The sequence below is a fragment of the Propithecus coquereli genome, unplaced genomic scaffold (genome assembly GCF_000956105.1).
Source record: "Propithecus coquereli isolate 6110/MARCELLA unplaced genomic scaffold, Pcoq_1.0 Scaffold3, whole genome shotgun sequence".
NCBI classification, from domain to species: domain Eukaryota; kingdom Metazoa; phylum Chordata; class Mammalia; order Primates; family Indriidae; genus Propithecus; species Propithecus coquereli.
In genome coordinates this window covers 12661472-12685982 of record NW_012148618.1, presented here as the reverse complement: position 1 = coordinate 12685982, position 24511 = coordinate 12661472, and the positions used below count along the sequence as shown (strand labels likewise).

The 24511-nt window shown below is 54.6% G+C and overlaps 2 protein-coding genes across 4 annotated transcripts in view; both read left to right on the top strand.

Moving 5' to 3' along the window:
- RPAP1 (RNA polymerase II associated protein 1) overlaps positions 1 to 13473 on the top strand; it is a 23251-nt gene extending 9778 nt beyond the window's left edge. Inside the window, exons 6-25 of one of the 2 annotated variants that reach the window (XM_012649380.1) lie at positions 545 to 766; positions 1660 to 1839; positions 2851 to 2966; positions 3247 to 3345; positions 4482 to 4583; positions 4787 to 4954; positions 5194 to 5376; positions 5498 to 5632; positions 5728 to 5898; positions 6359 to 6516; positions 7299 to 7457; positions 7610 to 7811; positions 8247 to 8356; positions 8633 to 8828; positions 9036 to 9188; positions 9416 to 9558; positions 10150 to 10906; positions 12535 to 12711; positions 12868 to 12927; positions 13016 to 13473. In XM_012649380.1, coding sequence (XP_012504834.1) covers positions 545 to 766; positions 1660 to 1839; positions 2851 to 2966; positions 3247 to 3345; positions 4482 to 4583; positions 4787 to 4954; positions 5194 to 5376; positions 5498 to 5632; positions 5728 to 5898; positions 6359 to 6516; positions 7299 to 7457; positions 7610 to 7811; positions 8247 to 8356; positions 8633 to 8828; positions 9036 to 9188; positions 9416 to 9558; positions 10150 to 10906; positions 12535 to 12711; positions 12868 to 12927; positions 13016 to 13183 — 3659 coding nt within the window. In that variant the 3' untranslated portion in view covers positions 13184 to 13473. The remainder of the gene's footprint in view (positions 1 to 544; positions 767 to 1659; positions 1840 to 2850; positions 2967 to 3246; positions 3346 to 4481; positions 4584 to 4786; positions 4955 to 5193; positions 5377 to 5497; positions 5633 to 5727; positions 5899 to 6358; positions 6517 to 7298; positions 7458 to 7609; positions 7812 to 8246; positions 8357 to 8632; positions 8829 to 9035; positions 9189 to 9415; positions 9559 to 10149; positions 10907 to 12534; positions 12712 to 12867; positions 12928 to 13015) is intronic. The other variant, XM_012649381.1, reaches the window with a different exon arrangement.
- Positions 13474 to 15926: 2453 nt separating this feature from the next.
- LTK (leukocyte receptor tyrosine kinase) lies at positions 15927 to 24469 on the top strand. Of its 2 annotated transcripts, XM_012649378.1 has the most exons (20): positions 15927 to 15989; positions 16561 to 16698; positions 16796 to 16967; positions 17423 to 17573; positions 17679 to 17825; positions 18064 to 18220; positions 18297 to 18479; positions 19853 to 19951; positions 20430 to 20582; positions 21001 to 21096; positions 21379 to 21574; positions 22084 to 22174; positions 22314 to 22378; positions 22571 to 22700; positions 22795 to 22892; positions 23036 to 23128; positions 23229 to 23330; positions 23468 to 23602; positions 23678 to 23768; positions 23870 to 24469. In XM_012649378.1, the coding sequence occupies exons 1-20, from the start codon at positions 15947 to 15949 to the stop codon at positions 24194 to 24196; spliced, it is 2667 nt and encodes an 888-aa protein (XP_012504832.1). In that variant the 5' UTR covers positions 15927 to 15946; the 3' UTR covers positions 24197 to 24469. The 2 variants fall into 2 exon arrangements, with proteins under 2 accessions (XP_012504832.1, XP_012504833.1); XM_012649379.1 differs by lacking the exon at positions 18297 to 18479 and having other exon boundaries at positions 15947 to 15989.
- The last annotated feature ends 42 nt before the right edge of the window (positions 24470 to 24511 follow it).

The window sequence follows — 24511 nt, the reverse complement described above, 5'->3', positions numbered from 1 at the left end:
GATTGCTCAAGGTCAGGAGTTCGAGACCAGCCTGAGCAAGAGCGAGACCCCGTCTCTACTAAAAAATAGAAAGAAATGATCTAGACAACTAAAAATATATATAGAGAGAAAAAATTAGCCGGGCATGGTGGCGCATGCCTGTAGTCCCAGCTACTCGGGAGGCCGAGGCAGAAGGATTGCTTGGGCCCAGGAGTTTGAGGTTGCTGTGAGCTAGGCTGACGCCACAGCACTCACTCTAGCCCGGGCAACAAAGCGAGACTCTGTCTCGAAAAAAAGAAAAGAAAAGAAGAAAGGAAAGAAACTATGATGTTTCTGAGGGAAACCTTTTCATATAAGTCCTAGGGAAAGAGTGAGTAGAGAAGCCACCTCCCTTTCCCAGCATGCCTAGAGTCCTATGCCAGACCTAGTGAGGTGTCTATTCTGTGCCTGGGAAAGCTCATGTCCATACCTGTCCCCAGGCTTAATAGACATATAGAAAAGGGCCATACGGCCCAGTTAGAGCCATGGAGGGCAGGGTAATGAAATGATCATACACTTCTTCCAGATGCTGTGATCTACGAGGCACCCGCTCCTAGGGACCAGGGCTACCAGGTTCCAGGGAGCAGCCACAACTTCCAGGGCCCCCATTTGATCACAGGGAAGGGGCTCAGAGGCCAGGAGGCTCAACAGGAAGCCCAGACCATCCATGAAGAGAATGTAGCAAGACTGCAGGCCATGGCTCCTCAGGAGATCCTACAGGAACAGCAGCGGTTGCTGGCTCAGCTTGGTACGGGTACTTGGCTTTGCTGCTGAGACTAGGCTGGGAAAGGAGGGACTGCCACTTGTTGAGGAAGACTTACTGTGAGTTCCAGGCGCCGTGCTGAGTACTTTAATGTTATTATTTCATTCCGTCCTTAAACTCATCCTGTGAGGTAGGCGGTATTAACCTCATATTATTAATACCTATGAAAAAAACTGAGGCCCCAAACTTTTAAGAAATTCCCATGGGTCACACAGCATATAAGAAACTCAGATTGGATTTAAACCCAGGTCTGTCTGGTCTCACAGGCCCTGCTTTTAAGCACTATGCTGTGTGTAACTGTACTACCCTGGTGCAGTGGACGTTACGCTTTATTACAGCTGTACGCCAGTGTAACTGCAGTCTGTTCCGTTCTATGACACTGCACTGGGCTACGCCTTTGCCAAATGCTAGGCACCCAGTCAATCTTGTCTCCCACTGTATTATCTAGCACCTATATAGAGCATCACACATACTAGGTATTTAGTAAATATGTGTGCATAAATAAATTAGCTGAAAGAAGGTGAGGGAAGTTGTTTCCCTAAATGCCTTCTCTTTGGCCCTAGTCAACATTCATTCTATAGCCACTTACTTTGGGCCTGTGACTTGGAACCAAGCACAGGGACAGGCATAGGAACCCGGGGCAGGGGACTGTGAGGGGTAGAGGTAAAGGTGGGCAGGCAGGCCCCAGTGACCCACAGGTGTGAGAAGGCAGGGTCGTTGAAGGGCCGTAAGAAGACCCAGGGAGCTTAGGCCTAGGCTGGGAAGCAGCTTGTCCTGTCCTTGACACCAACAGGCAGGCAATATTCAGCAGGTTCCAGGCCTATAGCAGGCTAGGAACAATCTGCCCTCTCTCACTGTCCCTGCACCTTCACCTCTAGACCCCAGCTTGGTTGCCTTCTTGAGATCTCACAGCCGTACCCAAGAACAAGCAGGAAAGAAGGCCACTGAGGAGCAGAGGCCAGGAGGACCATCTGCTCATGTCACCAAAGAGGAGCTCCTCATGTCAACTTCTGCCAGTGAGCCTAGGAAGGGAGACAAGCTGGAGCCAGGAGGCCCAGGTATGGAGGAGGGGGGACCTTCTTTTGGTGGATAATAGTAGCAGAAAATGTCCCTTCTCCTAGGCTTGGCAAATAAAAGAAGCTTCTCTGCCCTTGGAGAGCTAACATTAATCCTCATCACTGGCTTCAAATCAGTCTTCATTTGCTGATGCATATCTTCTTCCTGCACATGCTTCCTGTTTTCATGTCCTGTTATTGCTCCTTGTCCACCTACCCTTATAAAAGGCTGAACGGTCCCCTCCTGCTGGCAAACCATCTCCCTACCTTTGCTGTAGCTGCCCCAGCTCTGGCTCTGTCCATCCCATAGTTCTTTCTACCTCGGATCCCAGTGTTGGGAGAAGATGACCTGGCCAGAGTGATGGAAGAGGATGAGTATGATGAAGGTCTCATGAACATGCCAGACCAGAAGCAGAGAGGCCAGTGGAAGCACTCATTTCCCAGAAACTAGATTATTTCATTAGTGATTAACAAAGGAAGAAATTGAATTATGATAGCCAAGAACCTCCTGCCCCTGGAGGAGCTCCAAGCCAGCTGAGTAGGTTGGGTGGGGGTAGGGGTGAGGAAGGATGAGAATGTTGCAGGGGTACGTTTCTATATCCAGCCCCCTGGGGCAGTATAGCTGCTTCCTCATTGTCCCCACTCCCCTACTCTTTTAGAAGGCTGGTACTAGAGAGTGGAGAGCTATGCTTTCCCTGATCCATGTGGTCCTCCCTTCCTCCTCTATTCTGCCTGCTCTTTCTCTTTCTTTCCTCCTCCCACTCCCAGCAAATCCTTGCAGTCTGCAAGGGTCTAGAGCCCAGGACTGGGTGTGTCTGCCGATATGTCTGTGACATTGGCCTGGTCCCCAGGAGTTCCAGCCCCAGAGCCATGCCATTTAGCCATAACTGAGGGTAGAAGCTGCCAGATCCTGGGGCAGAGGTAGATGTGGCAGTTGCCTAGTGACAGTGGGGACTCCTGTGGACTAGTGAATTGAGCCCCTTAGGGAATTCCATCATTCTTCCATCTCCCCAGCCCTTGCACTGCCTGTTACCCCCCAGAAGGAATGGCTGCACATGGACACTGTCGAAATGGAGAAGCTCCATTGGACCCAGGACCTGCCCCCACTCCGGCGGCAGCAGACACAGGAGGTGAGGAGAGCCAACTGGCCTACAAGGTGGGATGCAAGGGGCTGCTGCTCTTAAAGCTAGAGCTCAGGCCCTTCTATTCCCCTGAGCCTGAGAAACATCTCTTTTTTGCTCTCACACCCCTCTCCCATCACCCTGCCTGGCCTCCAAGGCCAGATGAGCCCCATTTCCAGGCAGAGGTAGAGTTAGGACCTAAGTCCTGAGAGACCTGGGATTAAACGTGGGGAGTGGGTGTGGACAGGTTGCTGCTGCCCCAGCCCACAATCCTTTCTCTTCCCATCAGAGGATGCAGGCCCGATTCAGTCTACAGGGAGAGCTACTGGCCCCTGATGTGGACCTACCCACCCACCTGGGCTTGCACCACCATGGAGAGGAGGCAGAGGTGAGGCGTGAGGCCCAGGGAGAACTGGGCAGCTCTTGGCAAGTGCTTTTAACAACCATGTGGAGGCCAGGAAAGGTCGCTCATGCCCATAATCTCAGCACTTTGGAAGGCTGAGGTGGGAGGATCGCTTGAGGCCAGGTGTTCAAGACCAGCCTGGGCAATATGAGGAGATCCCATCCCTACAAAAAAAAATAAACTATTAATATCTTGACATAGTGGCACATGCCTATAGTCCCAGCTACTCAGGAGGCGGAGGTGGGAGTATCACTTAAGCGCAGGAGGCCAAGAGTACAGTGAGCTAAATCAGGACACTGCATTCTACCCTGGGCAAAAATGGCACATGGGAAAGGATCTCTGGTCAGTTGTCCATGATCTCCTGTGTGCCCTGCTCTAGTTCGTGGCCTTGCTGTCCATTCAGTTCCTTAGGCTCAAAATCTTGCTCCTCTCTCCCTCACATTTTGGTCAGTTGCTAGAACTTGCCTACTTTTGTCATGATGCTTCCTGCATCATGGCCTTGCTCCGTCTGCTCAATTGCCATGCCTTCCACTCTCTCCTCTGTGCTGCTCCATCCCTCACGAGGCTGCCATACAGATTTCCTCTGGCCCAGCTCAGGCATGCGTTGCCTTGGAAAGTCTCCCAGCTCCCCTCTGCTCACAGAATAAGGTCCCGGTTCCTCAGCTTGGCAAGACTATCCATTCCCCACCTGTCCCTGCTGACCCTGCCACCCTGCCTCCTTCACTCCTGCTGCCCCACTCTGCTGCCTCCTCCCACACACCTCCCGTGCTCAGGGACCTTAAGGGCTCAGCTTGCTGTAGGGGATGCCTTTACCTTTTGCTCCATGCCGGGCCATAGAAGCTCTAGCCATCCACTGAGACCAGATGGCTTTTGCAGGTCCCCCTTGCTCTTCTGTCCACTGGTTGCAAATTAAACATTGATTACTGTGTTCCTCCCCGTCTGCCGTATGCCATGGTTACTTGTGTGCAAGTCCCATCTCCTTTACCAGCTCGAGGATCCATGGAGAGCAGGGGCAGGAGATATCACTTACTCATCTTTGTCTTTCCCTTGACATTTTGCTGGGTATGTTTTGGGCACTGCTTTGCATCTTTACTCCTTCTAACTTCCTGTCCCTGCCCCAGAGAGCAGGGTACTCCCTACAGGAGCTGTTCCACCTGACCCGCAGCCAGGTGTCCCAGCAGAGAGCACTAGCACTGCATGTGTTGGCCCAGGTCATCAGCAGGGTGAGTGGACTGCTGGCCTGGTCCTTCCCCCCCACCCCCTTGCCCCCAACCTTAGACCTCCCCACTTCCTGCCCTTTTTACTTGCTCACCAGCCAGATACGTGCTTTTAACAACCCAGGGTCATCGGTGGGCAAATGAAGGGTTAGAGTGAAGACTATATAACTTCAGCATCTTCAGCAAGGTTTTATCCTCCTGCCCTCAAGGCCCAGGCTGGTGAGTTTGGGGACCGGCTCATGGGCAGTGTCTTGCGCCTCCTTTTGGACGCTGGTTTCCTCTTCTTGCTGCGCTTTTCCCTGGATGACAGAGTGGATGGCGTCATTGCAGCCGCTATCCGGGCTCTTCGGGCTCTGCTGGTGGCTCCTGGAGATGAGGTACGCCACGGGGATAGGACTGGTGCTGGGAGGCGTCAGGGTCCCCACTCCTCATGCTGGGCATGCCTTGCAAGCAGAACGTAGAATGGGAGTGAGCTGGTATCACCCTCTTCCCTTAATGACCCCGAAGCCCAGGAGCCTTGTCTTTCTGCTCTTTGAGGGGCTTCTACTTTCTACTCCTGGGCCCACTTCCTCACCCCTTTCTCTTCTTCCCACCGCTATTCCCTTTCCTTTGGCAGGAGCTCCTCGACAGCACCTTCTGTTGGTACCATGGAGCTTTGATGTTCCCTCTGATGCCTAGCCAGGAGGACAAGGAGGATGAGGATGAGAATGAAGAACCCCCAGCAGAAAAGGCAAAAAGGACGAGCCCTGAGGAAGGAAGCCGGCCTGCACCTGACTTGGCCCGACATGATGTCATCAAGGTAAAGGAAAAGCATCTTGCCCATCCCATGACTTAGAGGGCAAGCACACGTTGGGCAAGAGGTGTCATCAGGGCCTGGGCCCAGCTGTGTTTGGCAGTGGGTTTATCTCTCTGACCCTCAGGGGCTCCTGGCTACCAATCTGCTGCCTCGGCTGCGCTTTGTGCTAGAGGTCACCTGCCCAGGACCTGCTGTGGTCCTTGACATCCTGGCTGTGCTCATCCGCCTGGCCCGGCATTCCCTGGAGTCAGCCACGAGGGTGAGAAAAACAAGGGGATGGGAGTGGGCAAAGAGCCTGGCGAGGCCTGGTCAAGAGAGCCTCCCTACCTCGCCTTTTCCTCTCATCTCCCATAGGTCCTGGAGTGCCCTCGGCTGATAGAGACCATAGTTGGAGAGTTCTTGCCCACCAGCTGGTCCCCCATTGGGGTAGGGCCTACCCCCAGTCTACACAAAGTACCCTGTGCTACTGCCATGAAACTACTTCGTGTCCTGGCCTCGGCTGGTAGGAATATTGCTACCCGGCTGGTGAGCAGAACAGGGCAAGGGATGAGGGGGGCTTGGTACAGGGCTGGGTTGGTAGCTAAACATGGCCATCTTCCTCTTCCTCTCTGGTTCAGTTGCTTAGAAATACAACAGAAACCACCAGGCAGGAACCTAGGTAGCTGGAGCCCGGTGTGTCCCTTAGGCCTACTCTGGTCTCACAATGCGAGGGGCTCCCCCTCCCCAGACCCAGATCACAAGAGCCACATATGGATAGGTGCTCATCACCCTTAGCCAAGCAGCCCTAGAGAAGGTGCCCAGCAAGTGCTTGCTAAAGAGAGGGAGGGAGGGGTGGGTGAGGTAGTTTCACCACTGCCCAGAGCTATGATCCTGTGGCCCAGAGTGGCTGAACAGGGCCAAGTTGAGCCAGTCTCTCAGTCCAGCTGAGAGTAGGTGGACTTGGACTCCCAGCAGACCCTGATCCCCATACTCTGTCCACCCCCAGTTGAGCAGCTTTGACCTCCGGAGTCGCCTGTGCCGCTTCATAGCTGAGGCTCCCCAAGAACTGGCCTTGCCTCCAGAGGAAGCTGAGACACTGAGCACTGAGGCCCTCCGTCTGTGGGCTGTGGCCGCCTCCTATGGCCAGGGCGGTGACCTTTACAGGTGAGGAGAGGCAGGAGTAGGCTCCCTTGTAGACCCCTCCATTTCTGCATTTCTGGCCAAATCAATACGTCAGTCTTGCTCAAGGTCCCAAGCTTGGAGGGAGGCTTAGAATGAAGAAGGGATCTGGTGGGTGTGAAAAGGCTTGGGAGTCAGGACCAGTCAGAGAAGAGCGGAACAAACCTGCACTAACCACAGTCTGCACACAAAAGCATTGGTATCGGGCCGGGCGCGGTGGCTCACACCTGTAATCCTAGCTCTCTGGGAGGCCGAGGCGGGCGGATTGTTTGAGCTCAGGAGTTCGAAACCAGCCTGAGCAAGAGCGAGACCCCGTCTCTACTAAAAATTAGAAATTAATTGGACAACTAAAAATATATAGAAAAAAAATTAGCCAGGCATGGTGGCACATGCCTTGTAGTCCCAGCTATTCGGGAGGCTGAGGCAGTAGGATCGCTTGAGCCCAGGAGTTTGAGGTTGCTGTGAGCTAGGCTAACGCCACGGCACTCACTCTAGCCAGGGTAACAGAGTGAGACTCTGTCTCAAAAAAAAAAAAAAAAAAAAAAGCATTGGTATCTTGGTGAACTCAGATTTAAATTCTCTGTTGGGGGCAGCCTTGAAGGACTACATCCTTCCTGTCCTCAGGCCCCAAGAGTGTCTCAACCCTGGGGCCTTCTTCCTCCTGATCCTCCTTCCCCAGACTGCAAACCCCTGGGGCAGGGCTATGCCTATGTGTCATTTCTCCATCTACCTTCGTGCAGTGAAAGTTAGTCATCATTCTTCCCCAGGGAGCTCTACCCAGTGCTGATGCAGGCCTTGCAGGCCGTGCCACAGGAGCTCAGCACCCACCCACCTCAGCCCCTGTCCGTTCAGCGGATGGCCTCATTGCTCACTCTTCTCACCCAGCTGACCCTGGCAGCCGGCAGCACCCGCCCTGACCCCATCAGGTAGGTTAAAGCCCTGAGCCTGCCAGTAGGGACATCCTGCCGGCAACCCCAGGAGAGCATGGAATGCTCCTCCCTAGGGAGAGAATGGCTATTGCTTAGACGGGAATAAGGCAGCTAGATCCTCACTGTGGCCCCTTTTGGCACTTCTGTAGTGACTCTGCTGAGGCCAGCCTATCGGCCACCCCTTCCTTGATCACTTGGACACAGGTGTGTGGGCTCCTGCCTCTTGTGGAGCCATGTCTAAGGCAGACCTTGAAGTTGCTGTCCAGATCTGAGATGTGGAGTGACCTGAGCCCAGTGCCCACTGCCTGCCTCTTGTTCCTAAGCGCCTACTACCAGGCCTGGAGCCAGCAAGTGAGTGTCACCTGCCTGCCTTCCACCATGCCCCCGTGCCTGGTCTCCAGCCACATTCCACCCACTTGCTTCCTTTCTGTTTCCATCCCTTCACTCCTATTCCGCATTTCCTACCATCCACCTTTCAACTCCCGCCTTTCCTCCTCTTTCCACCTCCATATCCCAGTGGGGCTTCCCAGGGGCCAGTTGTTTGGGACCAGAGAACCCAAGCAGCAGCTGAGCCTTCCTGTAGCTTTTATGCTCCCTCTGTGCATCCCTAGCCTTTGGGTGCCAGAGCAGCCTCAGGGCCTTCTCTCCCTTCGGAAAGGTCAACCTGTGGAAGCCTCCAAATGCACTCTTTTTGGGCTCTTGGGATGGTGGAGTTGGCCTAGGTATACAGGGGTAAGACAATGAGTGTTCTGGGCCATCAGCTCAGTGAACCCCATGGTCCTCCAGCATAGCTTGTGCCCAGAAGATTGGCTTCAGGACATGGAGCGCCTGTCAGAGGAGCTGTTGCTGCCACTGCTGAGTCAGCCCACTCTGGGCAGCCTGTGGGAGTCCCTTAGGTATGTGCCATGTGTGGGTAGTTAGTGGGAGGCGGAAGAGGAGGCACTTTCTCTTGGGATTCCTAGGTCCAGCTCCCTGTCCATCCCAGGGTGCAGCACTGCAGCCTCAGGGAACCTGAATCCCTAGCAGGCAGCAGTGCTCGGGGCTCCGAGGAGTGTGCGCACTGACCTGCATAGCCAGGCCTCTGCTGGCCTTGGTCACAGACCAAGCAGCTCTTTTCCAGCCTGGCATACGTCAGGCCAGAGCCCCCCTCCAATTCTCTGTTTTGCCTGCAGGCACTGCTCCCCTCTCTGCAACCCGCTGTCCTGTGCTCCGGCCCCTGAAGCTCCCCCTAGCCTCGTGTCGCTGGGCTGTGCAGGAGGCTGCCCCCGTCTCAGTCTGGCTGGCTCAGCCTCACCCTTCCCATTCCTCACTGCCCTCCTCTCACTTTGCAATACCCTGGCCCGGATCCACAAGGGGCTGTGTGGCCAGGTAAGCCCTGGGTGCCTGGTTAGGGGCCAGGGAGGGGACCATGGTGGCCGGAGTCAGAAAGGAAGGGGAGGGTGTTCCATGGGGAAGGGAGGCCTCTTCTGCCAGCACCCATTTCTCTGAGTTTGGCTGGGAGGGGACAACCACTTGGCGAGGCCCAGAAGGCATCAGAGTCAATTTCTACATCTGAAGAAAACTGTTTTTCCTCAGCTGGCAGTCATATTGGCTGCCCCTGGACTCGAGAACTACTTCCTCCAGTGTGTGGCTCCTGGGGCTGCCCCACACATCACACCCTTCTCTGCGTGGGCCCTGCGCCACGAGTACCACCTGCAGTACCTGGCCCTCGCCCTGGCCCAGAAAACGGTGGGTTCCCCTGTCTGACAGGTTCTGCCTCCTGCCCCGATATCTCCTCGTGCTTCTTGGAACCTTTGCTGCTTCTGCCAGAGCATGCAGCTCCTGCTTTCCTCCAGACGTGCCCTGGATCTGTGCCTCTCAGCCTTGCTTATGTCCTCTTCCTCACTTCCCACTGCTTTGTCCCCTCCCCTCCGCACTCCCCCACACTAAATAGCTCCCAGCTTTTCTGTCCACAGGCAACTGTCCAGCCACTGCCTGCCGCCAGTGCTGCCCTCTATCATGGTATGGCCTTGTCCCTGCTGAGCCGGCTGCTGCCCGGAAGCGAGTACCTCGCCCACGAGCTGCTATTGAGCTGTGTGTTCCGGCTGGAGTTCCTCCCGTAAGTCCAGGGTTACTGGCATCAACTCTGCCCTATGGAGGCTGCTGTGGTTGTTAACTGAGCAGCCCTGCATTTGGAGCCAGCAGAGCTACATTTAATTCTCTTTCTTCCATGGATTGCATGTTTAACCCGTCTGAGCTTCTGTTACCTCATTAACAAAGTGAGAATGAGGCTCACCACACCAGAGAATGATTGTGAGACTTCACTGTGACTGTATGGCTAAAAAGTGGTATATAAACTAGCTATATGCATAGACTAGCTAGCAGTTACTGAGTGTTTACTCTGTGTCTGGTACTCCCTTACATATTTGTCTGTATTTTGAGTGTTTTACATGGGTCATGAGATAGATACTATTATCCCTCTTTTACTATGAGAAAACTGAGGCACAGAGAAGTTGTGTAACTTACACCTGTGCAGCTGGCTCTAGTGTTCATCCTCTTAATTGCTATACAACACTGCATGCGAGGTGGTTAGGGGAGCAAGGAGGAGCAGGATTGGACTTGCCAGCTTCTGGGAAGCCCTAAAGAGGTGGCACGGCCTCCAGTTGCACTGGTTCCAGCCCTTGTTTTTGGCTTTTTCGTCCTATTACAGAGAAAGAGCATCAGGGGGTCCAGAGGCAGCCGACTTCTCTGACCAACTCTCCTTAGGGAGCAGCAGGGAGCATCGATGTGGACGAGGGGCTCTACTAGCTCAGGCCTGCCGGGACCTCCCCAGTATCCGCAGCTGCTACCTGAGCCATTGTACACCAGCCCAAGCCAGCCTGCTGGCCTCCCAGGCTTTGTACCGAGGAGAGCTACAGCAAGTCCCAACCCTGCTGCTGCCTGTGCCAAAGGAGCCATTGCTGCCCACCGACTGGCCCTTCCTGCCATTGATTCATCTCTACCACTGGGCTTCCGATACCCCCTCGGGGCTCCCTCCCACTGACACTGTGGGGACGGCCATGCGGGTCCTGCAGTGGGTGCTAGTTCTGGAGAGCTGGCGCCCCCAGGCCCTCTGGGCTGTGCCTCCTGCTGCCCGCCTGGCACGGCTCATGTGTGTGTTCCTGGTGGACAGTGACCTGTTCCGGGAGTTCCCAATACAGCATTTGGTGGCAGCCCTCCTATCCCAGCTCTGTCAGCCTCAAGTCCTGCCAAGCCTCAACCTGGACTGTCCACTTCCTGGCCTGACATCTTTCCCTGATCTCTATGCCAACTTCCTGGATCATTTTGAGGCTGTCTCTTTTGGGGACCACCTCTTTGGGGCTCTGGTCCTTCTTCCCCTGCAGCGTCGGTTCAGTGTCACCTTGCGCCTTGCCCTGTTTGGGGAACACGTGGGAGCCTTGCGATCTCTGAGCCTGCCTCTTACCCAGGTACTTTCTCAGACCAGCAGGGCCCGCCAAGGGTGTCCTGTATTGGCCCTAGGGGCAGTCCTGAGCAGGGAGGCTTTAGCGGGCCTCCAGTTCCTCACCTTACCTCTTCTGAGCTTTGAGGGGAATGAGAGAATCCATGAAAAGGGTTTAACATGGTATCTGACATACAGTAGGTGTTCGTTATTATTAACAAGGTATGGCTTTCTCATAAGTGCTATAATCTAAGAAAGAAGAGATTTACTAAAAACAAAAATAGCTCTGAATTGTTCAGATTCTAGGTGTTAAGTCAGGATTCATAAAAGGGAAAGATCAAAGTAGGCTTCCCATAAGGAGAATGCTTTGTGGAAGAAGTAGGGATTAACCTGGGCACTGAAGGTTGGGTAGAACAACATAAGCAAAAGCTCAGTGGCAGAAAGGAACATGACAAAAAATAGGAGGGAGGAGAGAGTTCTGTAGGGAGCTTGCTGGAAACAGGGCTAAAAATGAGAAGCAAAGTCTTAGAGGGCTGGAGCACAGGAGTTTGAGGTTGTGGTGAGCTATGATGATGCCACTGCACTCTAGCTGGGGCAACAGAGCAAGACTCTCAAAAAAAAAGAGTTATTATATAATATAGCCCATCGTGTAGATGCACCCCAATTTTCTCAGAACCTGTTGCTGGCCGTGTAGATTGTTGCAGATTTTTTGCTATTTTAAGTAACATTGTGATAAGCAGCATTAGACATAAACTTTGTCTGTTTCTCTTATAATCAATTCTCTGTGAAGTTAAGAATGACTTTTTTGGCCGGGCGCTATGACTCACGCCTGTAATCCTAGCTCTCTGGGAGGCCAAGGCAGGCGGATTGTTTGAGCTCAGGAGTTCGAAACCAGCCTGAGCAAGAGCGAGACTCCGTCTCTACTAAAAATAGAAAGAAATTAATTGGACAACTAAAAATATATAGAAAAAACTAGCCGGGCATGGTGGCGCATGCCTGTAGTCCCAGCTACTCGGGAGGCTGAGGCAGGAGGATCGCTTGAGCCCAGGAGTTTGAGGTTGCTGTGAGCTAGGATGATGCCACAGCACTCTAGCCCAGGCAACACAGTGAGACTCTGTCTCAAAAAAAAAAAAAAAAAAAAAAGACTTTTTTATTTTTATATGTTTGTTTATTTTTGTCTCATAATAATCCTTCTTATATGTATCAAAACTCATACTGAATAATGAGTTCTGGGCTGCAAAAGAGGATTTATTTTTTGCACCTGTCTGTAACTCCTTGTCCACAATTTAGACAAAAACAAACACAAGTGCTGTAAGAATGACTTTTTAAAAAGAGAATTAACTTGCCTAAAGAACATGAACTTTTGAGAAGTTTGTTAATAATGGAGCAGTTGAATATGACATTTTGAAAGTTTTGGTTTTAAAGAAGTAGTGGTAGGCAGTAGACATTCACAGTTGTTTCTCAGTTCCCAGTTTCCTTTGCTCTGCTCTTTAGTCTTTAGCCTTGATCCTTGTGCTAGAGAAGGATTGATGTCTGTCTGAGACCTGATCTCTGTCCTTATGATTTGATTTCATGTGACTATCAACCATCCACCTTGTAGTCCAGTGATACACGTTCCCACCGTCCCCCTCAGCACGTCTCATTTCCCCGTCACAGTTGCCTGTGTCCCTGGAGTGCTACACGGGGCCTCCGGAAGACAACCTGGACCTCCTTCAGCTCTACTTCCGGGCCCTGGTTACTGGTGCACTCCGTCCGCAGTGGTGCCCTGTGCTCTATGCTGTGGCTGTGGCTCATGTCAATAGCTTCATCTTCTCCCAGGACCCAAAGAGCTCAGTAAGTTACATCCCCATCTTTGGAGGGAGGAAGGGAACTAGTAATTGAGCCGCCCTGGGCCAGCTGGGGAAGAGGTGCGGGTCAGGTGAGGCCCTGGGGCAAGGTGGTGGGTCCCAGCCCTTGGCTCAGTGCCACCTCTACCCGTTTTGCATCTAGGATGAGGTAAAGGTGGCCCACAGGAGTATGCTGCAGAAAACTTGGCTGCTGGCAGATGAGGTAGGGTCAGGGCCATTAGGAGGGTGGGAGATTAGAGGGTCTTGGGGGACAGAGACCTCAGCAGCATCTCACTACTCACTTCATAAAGTTTCTTCCCTCTCTGCAGGGTCTCCGGCAGCATCTCCTCCACTATAAGCTTCCCAATTCTACCCTCCCAGAGGGCTTTGAGCTGTACTCTCAGTTGCCGCCTCTGCGTCAGCAGTACCTCCAGAGACTGACCTTAACGGTGCTCCAAAATGGGGTGTTAGAGGTCTAGTATGGTTGCTACGTTTTCCCGTGGCCAGGCAGAAGGGTATTATGACCTAAGGGTAGGCAGGAGACTAAGGAGCAGAATGCTTGCCCTCCTGGGAGCAGATAGTTTGAGCTTTTTTGGAGCAAAACGAACCCTACCATTATGTCCTGATATCTGGAGCTCAGGATCTGGGGCTTTTGAGGGCCTGAGCTGGGACTGACAGGTGACTTACATATTTACCCTCTCTTCAGGAACAGGACAGTCTAAGGACACCTCTCCTTACCTACTCCCAGCCCCTGCCCTAGGCTGAAGTATCTGAATGCCATAGCTGTGCATTGAAATAAAAATGGTTTTAAATCTACTGGGTATCTGGTTTTTGTTTTTTTTTTTAATTTTATTTTTTTAAAAAATTAGAGACGTGGTCTCACTCTTGCTCAGGCTGGTCTCGAACTCCTGAGCTCAAGCAATCCTCCCACCTCGGCCTCAGAGTACTGGGATCACAGGCGTGAGCTATTGTGCCCAGCCTCTACTGGGTATCTGATTTGGACCAATTTCACTCATGTCACTTCAGGGTTGGTGTCAAGGGGTGGGTTATCCCAGGGGACGGGCAAGGGGGGAGAGAGATGGAGGAATCATGAGTGGGAAGTAAAAACTGAGTCCACATCTGGGGACAACAAGAAGGTGGGTCCTTCTGGGCATGGTGGTGCATACCTTAGTCCCAGCTAGTCGGCAGGCTGAGGAGGGAGGATCACTTGAGCCCAGGAGTTAAAGTTCAGCCTGGGCAACATTGTAAGATCCCGTCTCTACAAAAAAATTTTTAAATTATTAGCTGGGTGTGGTGGCACACACCTGTAGTTCCAGCTATTTGGAGACTGAGGAGGATTACTTGAGCCCAGGAATTTGAGGTTATAGTGAGCTATGATCACACCACTGCACTCTAGCCTAGATGACAGAGACCCTATCTATTAAAAAAAAAAAAGGAGGCCAGGTGTGGCTCACACCTGTAATCCTAGCACTCTGGGAGGCCAAGGCAGGAGGATCACTTGAGGTCAGGAGTTTGAGACTAGCCTGAGCAAGAGCAAGACCCTGTCTCTACTAAAAATAGAAAAATTAGCTGGGTGTGGCAGCACATGCCTGTGGTCCCAGCTACCCGGGAGGCTGAGGCAGGAGGATCACTTGAGCCCAGGAGTTTGAGGTTGCTGTGAGCTAGGATGATGCCACAGCACTCTAGCCCAGGCAGCAGAGTGAGACTCTGTCTCAAAAAACAAAAAAAAATAAAACACAAAAAAAGGAGGGGGGCATAACTTCTGGTTCATCTCTATTTTGATAAAGTTTCTAGGTTGTTCTTTTGTCTAAATTCTAACAGACTTTATTACACTGTCACTCGCTGTATGGAATTACTTACTGTGTTTGCGGGTCATCAGGATGAGTTCAGTGTGCCAGGCCTGGCCCTGTCAGTAGGTAGAGAGAACCCACTCCCTGTAAGTGGAGCTGCTGAAACATGGAATTGTCTAATAGGTTTTATTAAGCAACTACTGTATCTGCAAATACCAATGGTTCTCAAACTTACGTGACAAAAATCACCTAGAGAATGTTAAGACAAATTGCTGGGCCCTACTACCAGAGTTTTTGATTCAGTACATCTGGGGGTGAAACCCAAGAATCTGCATTTCTAACAAGTTTTCAGGTGATAGTGATGCTGTTGTCCAGAACCAACCACAAGGGGGTTGGGGGGGGGAGCAAAAAAAAAAAAGAAGAAGAACCAACCACAGTTTGAGAAGTAGTGGCTTGGCTTACAGGGACCTTGAAAAGTAAACTCTGTGATCTCATAGTGCAGTATCTACACAGTTAACTGTGGCATGGATACCAGAATTTTTACAAAATCACTGTTGTGTCTACACCTTGCATTATACACAGACTTTACCAAGTAGCTATTATAACTTCTTTTTTCAAGTGTTTTATATTGAACATAGGTCTCAGCCTTTCAAATTAGTCATGTTGAGCAAAAGATTTAGGACCCAAGACACGGAACCACCTGAAGGCCAAGTGGCCCTCACAGTTGCAGGGTGCCTTGTAGTTTACAGAGCCACCTCCCTTTGTATGATTTTACAGGTGGTGGGGAAACTGTCTCAGATCAGTTGTGTGGCCTGCGCTACAACACCCATTGACTAGAGACACGAGTGCTAGCACTCAGATCTTCTGCCATCTGGTCCAGTCCTTTACCCCATCACAGAAGTTGTGCAGAGGTGTAACATGGTGGGATTGTATGAGGCCAACAAGGGAGGTTCAGCCTTGCACTCACAAAGGCACTGAAAGGCACAAGTAATGGCAAGTAATGAGTCCTTCCTTGAAGCAGTTTAAAGAGTACTCCCCATGTATGATCACACGAGCACACCCACCACCACCGTCACCACTACCAATGAAGCGCACACACTACTGCTCCTGTCCTGAGGACTGTAGAAGTCCGTGCCTGATATTTGGGGTGGGGCACCTCCTCCCCTACTTCGAGCCCACCCCGCTCCCCGGGGCAGCCTGAGGCACACCCGATGGCTGGAGACGACAGCACCTGCGTGTGGGCTCCGCAAGGCTCCTCCCGGAAGCCCGGGGACCTCGCTGCCCTCACGCCCCGCCCTTTCCTCCTCCAGCATCCCGGGGTCTGAGGTGGGCGTGGCCAGACCGGCTTTAGTTCCCAGGGGTGTCTCGCTGGCGGCTGGACACTCCTATAAGCCTGGGCCGCAGTGGTTGGGTCTGAGCTGTCAACTTTAGGTGCGGTGGACCGAACGGGCTATGGGCAGCGTGGGCCAGCTGCTGCTGTGGCTCGCAGCCGCGGGTAAGTGCGGTCTGGCGGTCAGGAAACGGCCCAGCCAGAGGCACCTTCCTAAGCTCGGGGATGGCAACAGGCCATGTCCCAGTTCCTCCTCCAGAGGCCTCGAACCCTCGTGGCCAAATTTTTCCGGTCCGTGCTCCTGGAGTGTGGGGGGAAAACGCGAATCCGAGGACCCGGATCACGCAGCTTGGGAAGGAGGCACAACCCCTGGGATCTCAGCACTGCCTGGGGGTAGGGCCACCAGTCTAAGTGCTGCAAAGGATTGGAGTGGAGGGCTGCAGAACCGAGCTCAGTGCGCCCAGTCATTCGCTGAAAAGTGCTCTCGAGGGGAGAAACTGGTAGAGGCATCAGCAGGCACTCGCTGGGCTTCTGCCACCGAAGTTGGGTTGTGGCGAGCATCGGGGTGCGAGTGGGCCGTGGTGAGCGGCGGGGTTAGGGGTGTGGCCGCGGGCAGCAAGGGCTGCTGTTGTGGGGTTATCTCCGAATCTCTTTCCCTCTTTTATCTCCTATCCCTCCCTCCCGGTTAACCTTCTGCGCCCGCTCCCTACACTGCTGGCTCACTGTCACCTTTCAGGCACCATTCTCTGCTCCAGCTCAGGGTCCCAGGTGCCTTTTCTGTTATCCTCGCCCCTGCCAACTCCCAGCTCCCGGGATGCGAAAGTCACCGCCCCGCCTAGCGGCTTGGAGCCAACCCTCCGCCTAAATCCCTCAGGTGAGTTCCCGGCTCCTCCCTTCTGTTCCGCCTACCATACCCAGACCCCTCGGCCGCCCAGGGGCTCGACGAGCCTTTTCTCTCTCCTTGCTCCCAGGCACCAAGGGGTCTTGGCAGTTTTCCACCTGCGGGGCCAGCGGCCGGCGCGGGCCCACACAAGCACAATGTGATGGGACGTACGCGGGCAGCGGCGCGGTGGTGACTGTGGGGGCTGCCGGGCCGCTGAGAGGCGTGCAGCTGTGGCGGGCGCCGGGCCCCGGCCAGTACCTGTAAGTGCGGGCCGGGCTGGGGGTGGGCGATGACCCGCGATTCTGCCGTTCCACCGTCCGGGGCACCGAGGCCACGTACGCACCACCTTGCGTCTTAGGGTTTCCGGAGCAATGTCCAACCAGGGCGACCTCGAGTGCCCCTCCTTCCAGCGGCCCCGGGAAGTGTGGCGGTAGTAGCCGCCGAGTTAGCCGGTACCCAGGAGCCCGTTCCCGCCCAGCAGAGGGCCCCTAACCAGCGGGGGCGCCAAGGGGTGGCTTGAGGCTCCCCCATCTCCATTAACACTCCTGAAATAAGTGTAAAATTTAATTTCGTGGTGTGCAGATCTCGTCTTCCCATCCCTTCAAAGCCTCTAAGTCCCTCAGTTAAAATTCTGGAGCCGCCTCTGTCGCCAACCTCTGCCTGGAGCGGCTGGCCGGAGGGCGAGGGCCGGGGACTCAACGCCGGCCTCCCGCAGGATCTCAGCCTACGGAGCCGCGGGCGGCAAAGGCGCCAGGAACCACCTGTCGCGGGCGCATGGCGTCTTCGTCTCAGCGATCTTTTCCCTTAGTCGCGGGGAGCCGCTTTACATCCTCGTGGGGCAGCAGGGAGAGGACGCCTGTCCTGGAGTAAGCGGACCAGTGGGAAGGGTTAGGGCGATGCCTCTTTGGTGTTCCGACACTGGCACAGCGAGGGTCCCGGGCCCCGCCGATTCTTGCCCCTGGTACTCGCAGGGTAGCCCGGAGAGCCAGCTCGTCTGCCTCGGAGAGTCTCCGGCCGCTGAAGAGCACGCGGCGACCGACGGGACCGAAAGGGCCCCGGGGTCGCGGCGCTGGGCCGGAGGTGGCGGGGGTGGCGGGGGCGCCACCTACGTCTTCCGGGTACGTGCTCCCCTGGCGCTGGCCGCCCTCGGCCCCAGCGCTCGGCGTTGGGGTCCTAGTCCTGTTCGCAGAGGCGCGCGCGCACGCGCTCTACGTACGTCACTTGGGGTCCCTCTATCCCTGTGCTGGGCTGGGAGCCCCTGCCCTTTTTGGGCCCCGGACGGAGGCATCGCGCAGTGCCGGTGTCCTCCCTCGACGGCTGGAGGGCGCGCCCCTCAACGCCCCGCTGGCCCTACAGCTGCGCGCCGGCGAGCTGGAGCCACTGCTGGTGGCGGCCGGAGGCGGCGGTCGGGCCTACCTGAGGCAGCAGGACCGAGGCTGGGCTCAGGCCTCCCCCGAGAAACTGGAGAACCGCTCGGCTGCGCCCGGGAGCAGCGGGAGAGGCGGGGCGGCAGGTGAGGGCGCCCGGCCGCGGGGAGAGGCGGGCGCGCTCCCCGTCCGCCTGCCAGCCATCGCACTGTCGCTTCGCAGGTGGAGGGGGCGGCTGGACGTCGCGGGCCCTCTCCCCGCAGGCCGGACGCTCCCTGCAGGAGGGGGCGGAGGGCGGCCATGGCTGCGCGGAGGCCTGGGCTACTCTCGGATGGGCCGCGGCTGGCGGCTTCGGGGGCGGCGGCGGGGCCTGCACTGCGGGCGGAGGCGGCGGCGGCTACCGGGGTAGGTGCACCCCTGGGGAGGGCAGCCGGGCAGCCCTGAGGGTGAAGTCAGGTTAGAGCCTTAGAAGAGGCCCGAGCCAGCTGCTCCAGACCAGAGCAGAGCTCTTAGAAAAGGAGGTCAAATAAATCGCAAATCACACACATGCAGACAGCCCTAGATTTTCATTTAAATCCAGGATATTTTCCATCACAACAGGTGCCCTCCCTGTTGTGCAGTCCGAGGAACTTAGCACGCTGAGCAGGGAAGCAGAAAGGCAGGATTAGTTTAAGTCAGTAGTTCTCAAAGTGTGGTTCTGGAACCTGTAGAACCTCAGCACCACCTAAGTTGTTAGAAATGCAGCTTCTCTTGGGTGGGAGAGCATATTGGGGAGATGTTGGCCAAAGGATACAAAATTTCAGTTAGATAGGAAAAATAAGTTCCAGAGACGTATTGTACAACATGGTGGCTATAGTTAATACAATGTGTTCTTAGCCAGGCATGGTGGCCTCTAGTCCCAGCCACTGGTGAGGCTGAGGCAGGGGGATGGTTTGAGCCCAGGAGGCTGCAGTGAGTTTGATTGTGCCCCCCCGCACTCCAGCCTGGGCAACAGAGCCGAACCTCCTCTCTTTTAAAAATAAAAAAATGTATTCTTGATAATTGTTAAGAGAATAGATTTTAGGTGTTCTCATCACAAAAAAATGATACATATGGAAGGTAGTGCATATGATGATTGGCTTGAATTAGCCATTGCACAATGTATGCGTATTTCAAAACATCATGTTGTACACAATAAATATATATAATTTTTTTTTAATTAAAAAGAAATGCAAATTCTCAGCCCTTCTCTAACCTGCTGAATCAGAAACTCTAGGGGAGAGTCCCAGTGCTGTTTTAATCAGTCCTCTAGGTGATGATTCTAATGCACTTCAGTTTGGAAACCACTGGTGTTAAGAAACAACCTTTGTGTCTGGGCTACACTGTTTATAAATACTTTACACACACAATCTACATTCTCACAGAAATGGAATGTGTGGGTTGTGCCTCTCCCATTTTACAGCTGAGAATATGGGATAGGAGGGGCTCGGACAGACAGGAGGTGTCCCAGCCAGCCTGAGCCAGGCCTTCAGGTTCTAGCTGATTAATCCCTCCCGGCCTCTCTCGCCCCTGAGCACCTATTTGTGAACAGAAGCGCTTGCATCAGAATGCTTGTGTAGAGGAGGCCACACCCACACTGGGATTTCCACTGGGAGATGCTGGCTTCCCCACTGTTCATAAGCCAGCTTCCCAGCTTGAGGCAGCTGTGTGGCCCTTACTCCTCTCCCATCCCCATAGTCCTTCCTCCCCTCCCCTCACCCACTTTTGTAGCCAAACCATCCATCACTCTCAATTTCCAGGGGGCAATACCTCAGAGACTGACAACCTCTGGGCTAATGGGGAAGATGGGGTATCCTTCATACACCCCAGCAGCGAGCTTTACCTGCAGCCTCTGGCAGGTATTGGCCCCAACCCCCACCTCTCAGCCTGGCCTAGCCTTTTTCCTCAATCCCTGAACCCACTCCTATAAGAGCCACCAACTCTACACTGGAAACTACCTAGTTTTTGCATAGCACAGGATCATTTGAGAAGTGGGCTGTCACTTGTGATGCCATTATGGGGCATTCTGGAGTGCTTGTCAAGTGTCGCCCTGCTGTAAGTTCTATTCAAATACCCGGAAGCTCAAGGTTCCCAGAAGAGTGTGCAGGCTTGCCAGAAGGCCCAGGCTCTCCCACCACCCTTGTGTGCTTGGCACTGCTCTTTGCTCTAAAGTCCTGGGCTAGAACTAACCATGTGGCTGGAAAAGGCATGTATATCCCACCCTCGCTCTATTCCCCCCTGACCCCCCCTCCTGACATCCCCACTCCACCCCCCACAGCCCCCACACCACCCACATCCCCCACACCACACCCCACCATATTGGTTTTTTACTGTCAGTCACAGAGAGCCACGGAGAGGTGGAGATCCGAAGGTATCTTAACTGCAGTCATTGCCCTTTGAGAGATTGCCAGTGGCAGGCAGAGCTCCAGTTGGCTGAATGCCTGTGCCCAGAGGGCATGGTGCTAGCTGTGGATAACATCACCTGCATGGGTATGTCCTACCTTTGCCCAAGGTCTGGACTCCTGGGATCAGGCTGGGAGGGGCAGTAAGGCACTTGGAAAGATGGTATAGAGACCTACTGTGTGCCAGGCACTGTGTTGGGTGCTGGGCAGGGGATTAGAGACCCATCAGTGCACACTTTGCCTTCCAGGGACATGTAGTCCAGTGTGGGAGGTGAGATGGATATTTAGATATGGCTATATAGATGTGTGTCTGGAGTGACAATTGCCATGGGGGGTATGAAGTGTTTTAGAGGTTCTCAAAAGGGAGAGGTTGGTTCTCCCTAGGATAACTGGGGAAGGTGTGATGGAAAGATTAACACTTGAGCTGATGCTTGAAGCTCGGGTGAAACTTGGGGTAAAGGGACAGAGAGCACCTTCCCACTGGAGGTGTCTCTCTTTCTCCCTAGACCTGCCCACCCCACCAGGCCCTCTGGTTCTGATGGTGGCTGTGGTGATGACCTCGACACTGAGCCTCCTTATGGTGTGTGGGGTCCTGATTCTGGGTACGGAGCATCTAGCAGGCACAGCATATTCAAGGCTGCCCCCTCTCCACTGAGCTGTGGTGGTTTTCTGTGGGGTCCCAGGGGCACATGGGGCTGGCTTCCAGACCTCTACTCCCAGCAGAGCAGTGGTAGACTCCTTTGGGGTCCTAAGACAGGAAGCAGCTGGGGAGGCCTGGGGAAAACATTTACCTTAGGGGCATCTGTAGAGGTGTCCTGGGCAGGGGAGGCAGCGTGGGCCTGATGGGAAGGCAGAGTGTATGCCTTTGTTCTTCCCACCCCCAGTGAGCCAGAAGAAGTGGCAGGGCCTGTGGGGGATGAGGCTGCCAGGCCCTGAGCTTGAGCTGAGCAAGCTGCGAACCTCTGCCATCAGGACAGCCACCAATCCCTATTACTGCCATGCGGGGCTTGGCCCAGCTCAGTCCTGGCCTCTGCCCGCAGGGCTCACTGAGGTTTCCCCAGACAATGTCACTCTGCTCAGGTGAGTCCTCTGCTTCCATCTGAGAACCTGTGCACTCTGAATACACGTCTCTGATCCTGCTCCCAGCTATGGTGGATTACGGATCCCAGAGAACTGGCCCAAACTCCTTGTATAGGGGAGATGGAGGCCCCAAGAAGCTCCAAAAGGGGAAGTAATTTTCTCAAGGTCAGCTCTCAGCCCCAATTCTGGGATGGGAGGGGCCTTAGAATATGACTCTTTTGGAGCCCAGGAGTTGCCTCCCTCCTAGAGTGTCCGCAAGGACCTAAGGGAAGGCCTCATCACAGACTTCCACCCTGACTCTGACCCCACGCCTGCCCTCTCTTTTGCCCTGGCTCTGCGCAAGTCCGTGTCACCTTGCAGGGCTTCTACCGCGTGCTGTGATGCCGAGAGGGCTCACATAGGGTCAGCTGGGCATGTGGGGGATGTGGAGGAGCAGGGCAAACAGGGGGTACCAGACTCTCTAAGACCCTTCTCCAGGCCAGCCACTCCCTCAACCTGTCTTCCTGCAGAGCCCTGGGCCACGGCGCCTTTGGGGAGGTGTACGAAGGACTGGTAATTGGCCTTCCTGGGGACTCTGGCCCGCTACAGGTGGCTATCAAGGTGAGAGGGAGTGGGACTTCTGGCTGGGGTAGAAGAGCAGGGCGCCAGGGAGGGGAGAGCAGTTAGAGCTACGGTTAACCCCCTCTCCTGAAGTGTCCAGGGCAGCTCAGAAACTGTGCTCTTCCTCCGCCCACCCCAGACCTTGCCAGAACTCTGCTCTCGTCAGGACGAGCTAGATTTCCTCATGGAGGCGCTCATCATCAGGTGCGCCTGGGGCGGGGCAGGGGCGGAGGGTGAGAGGGAGAAGCCAGAACTGCCTGCAGGAACAGCCTCTCTTCACCCTGGGGCTGAGAGGTGACAAGCCTGGGGACACAGAAGTCCTCTCCAGTTTTGTGGAGCCTAGAACATGGTTTATATCTCCCTGCTGGTGATGGGGTATGTGCACCACCCACCCAGCAAGTTTAGCCATCGGAACATTGTGCAGTGTGTGGGGCTCAGCCTCCAGGCTGCCCCTCGCCTCATTCTGCTGGAGCTGATGTCTGGAGGGGACATGAAGAGTTTCCTGAGGCATAGCCGGCCACACCTGGTGAGACCCTTCTCTCAGCCCCCCAGGCCCCTCCAAAGACCCTGTCATGAGTCCTGAGACCTGCATGGACTGACATACCCTCTGCCTGACCCAGGGCCAGCCATCACCTCTGGTCATGCGGGACCTGCTGCAGCTGGCCCAGGACATAGCCCAGGGCTGCCATTACCTGGAGGAAAATCACTTTATCCACAGGTTGGGAGCAATCCTGGCTTGGGGGACCCCCAGCCCAACTCTCTCCTGAAAGAACAGACCTTCTGTGTAACTTTTAAGGAAACAGATCAGGAAGGGCCAGAACTTCTGCATTCTGGGAGTGATATTTTTGCTAAACTCTGCAGGGACATTGCCGCCCGGAACTGCCTGCTGAGCTGCACTGGGCCCAGCCGAGTGGCCAAGATTGGGGACTTTGGGATGGCAAGAGATATCTACCGGTGAGGGCTTGGGATGTTGGTTAGGCTGTTGCTCCAAGGGGGTTTACCAGCACCTTGGTGGTATTTAAACAATTCATCACTCCCCTCCTCCCTCCTGTAGGGCCAGTTATTACCGCAAGGGGCACCGGGCCTTGCTCCCAGTCAAGTGGATGCCCCCAGAGGCCTTCCTGGAGGGCATCTTCACATCCAAGACAGACGCCTGGTGATAACACACCCTCCCTTATCCTCCTCTCCCCTGCCTTGAGGCTAATCCTATCTTTTCTGGGCCACTCTGTATGAGGGAAGGGGAGGCTACGCTGTGCTAAGGGTCCTCACCTGGTTCCCCTACTCGTGATGCAGGTCTTTTGGGGTGCTGCTGTGGGAGATCTTCTCACTGGGCTACATGCCCTACCCGGGGCGCACCAACCAGGAGGTGCTGGACTTCGTCATCTCAGGGGGCCGGATGGACCCTCCTAGGGGCTGTCCAGGGCCCGTGTGAGTTTAGAGTGCTGCCCAGGGAGGGAGGTCCTTTAGGACCAAGGGTGGGCACGAACTCCAGCCTCTTCCCAGGTACCGCATCATGACCCAGTGTTGGCAGCACCAGCCTGAGCTCCGCCCCAGCTTTGCCAGCATTTTGGAGCATCTTCAGTATTGCACTCAGGTGTGTCCCCTGACCCACACTGACCGTCTTGGTCTTGGGGGTCAGGAAGGAAGCCATAAAACAACTCCATGGCCTCCTGCTCCCCAACTCTCCTATTACAGGACCCTGATGTGCTAAATTCACCCCTGCTGGTGGAGCTGGGGCCCACCCTGGAGGAGGAAGGGGCTTCTGGGCTGGGGAACAGATCTCTGGAGGGCCCAAGATCCCCACAGCCCCAGGAACTGAGTCCAGAGGGTGTGACAAGCTGGGGAGGGAGGCCTCTTGGCCCCTGGCTGTCCTCTGGCCTCAAGCCCCTCAAATCCACGGGCCTCCAACCTCAGAACCTTTGGAATCCCACCTATGGCTCCTGGGCCCCAGGGGGCCCTGAGGTCGAGGACTCAGACACTGATGGTAGCAATGGCTCCTTTCTGCACTCCTCAGGGTTCTAAGTCACTTGTAATTCCAGTAGCCTCTGTCCCCTGCATCTGCGTGTCTGGGCCTGTCTCAGGGCTGGCCTGGCAGCACTGGACTTTCCATGCTGGAAACCAACTCTAGGCCTCCTGGGGAAGGGCCAGGCCACTTCTAGCTTTTGATGTTTGGGACCAGAGGCCACCCCATACCCCAGGTGTCATGAGGAGTCCTGGATTGCCCTTCCTCTATGAACATCCTTCATCTGAGCTGTCCCCAACCTCGCAGATGCTTCTAATAAAAACCTCTTCTCACATCTTCCAGTGATCTGAGTGGATGTGAGGGATACCGAGACT

Coding starts and splice junctions, on each gene's coding strand:
- LTK (XM_012649378.1), top strand. CDS start 15,947: ATGGGCAGCGTGGGCCAGCTGCTGCTGTGGCTCGCAGCCGCGG. Junction 18,221..18,296: donor CGGGAGAGGCGGGGCGGCAG/GTGAGGGCGCCC, acceptor GTCGCTTCGCAG/GTGGAGGGGGCGGCTGGACG. Junction 23,769..23,869: donor ATCTTCAGTATTGCACTCAG/GTGTGTCCCCTG, acceptor CTCCTATTACAG/GACCCTGATGTGCTAAATTC.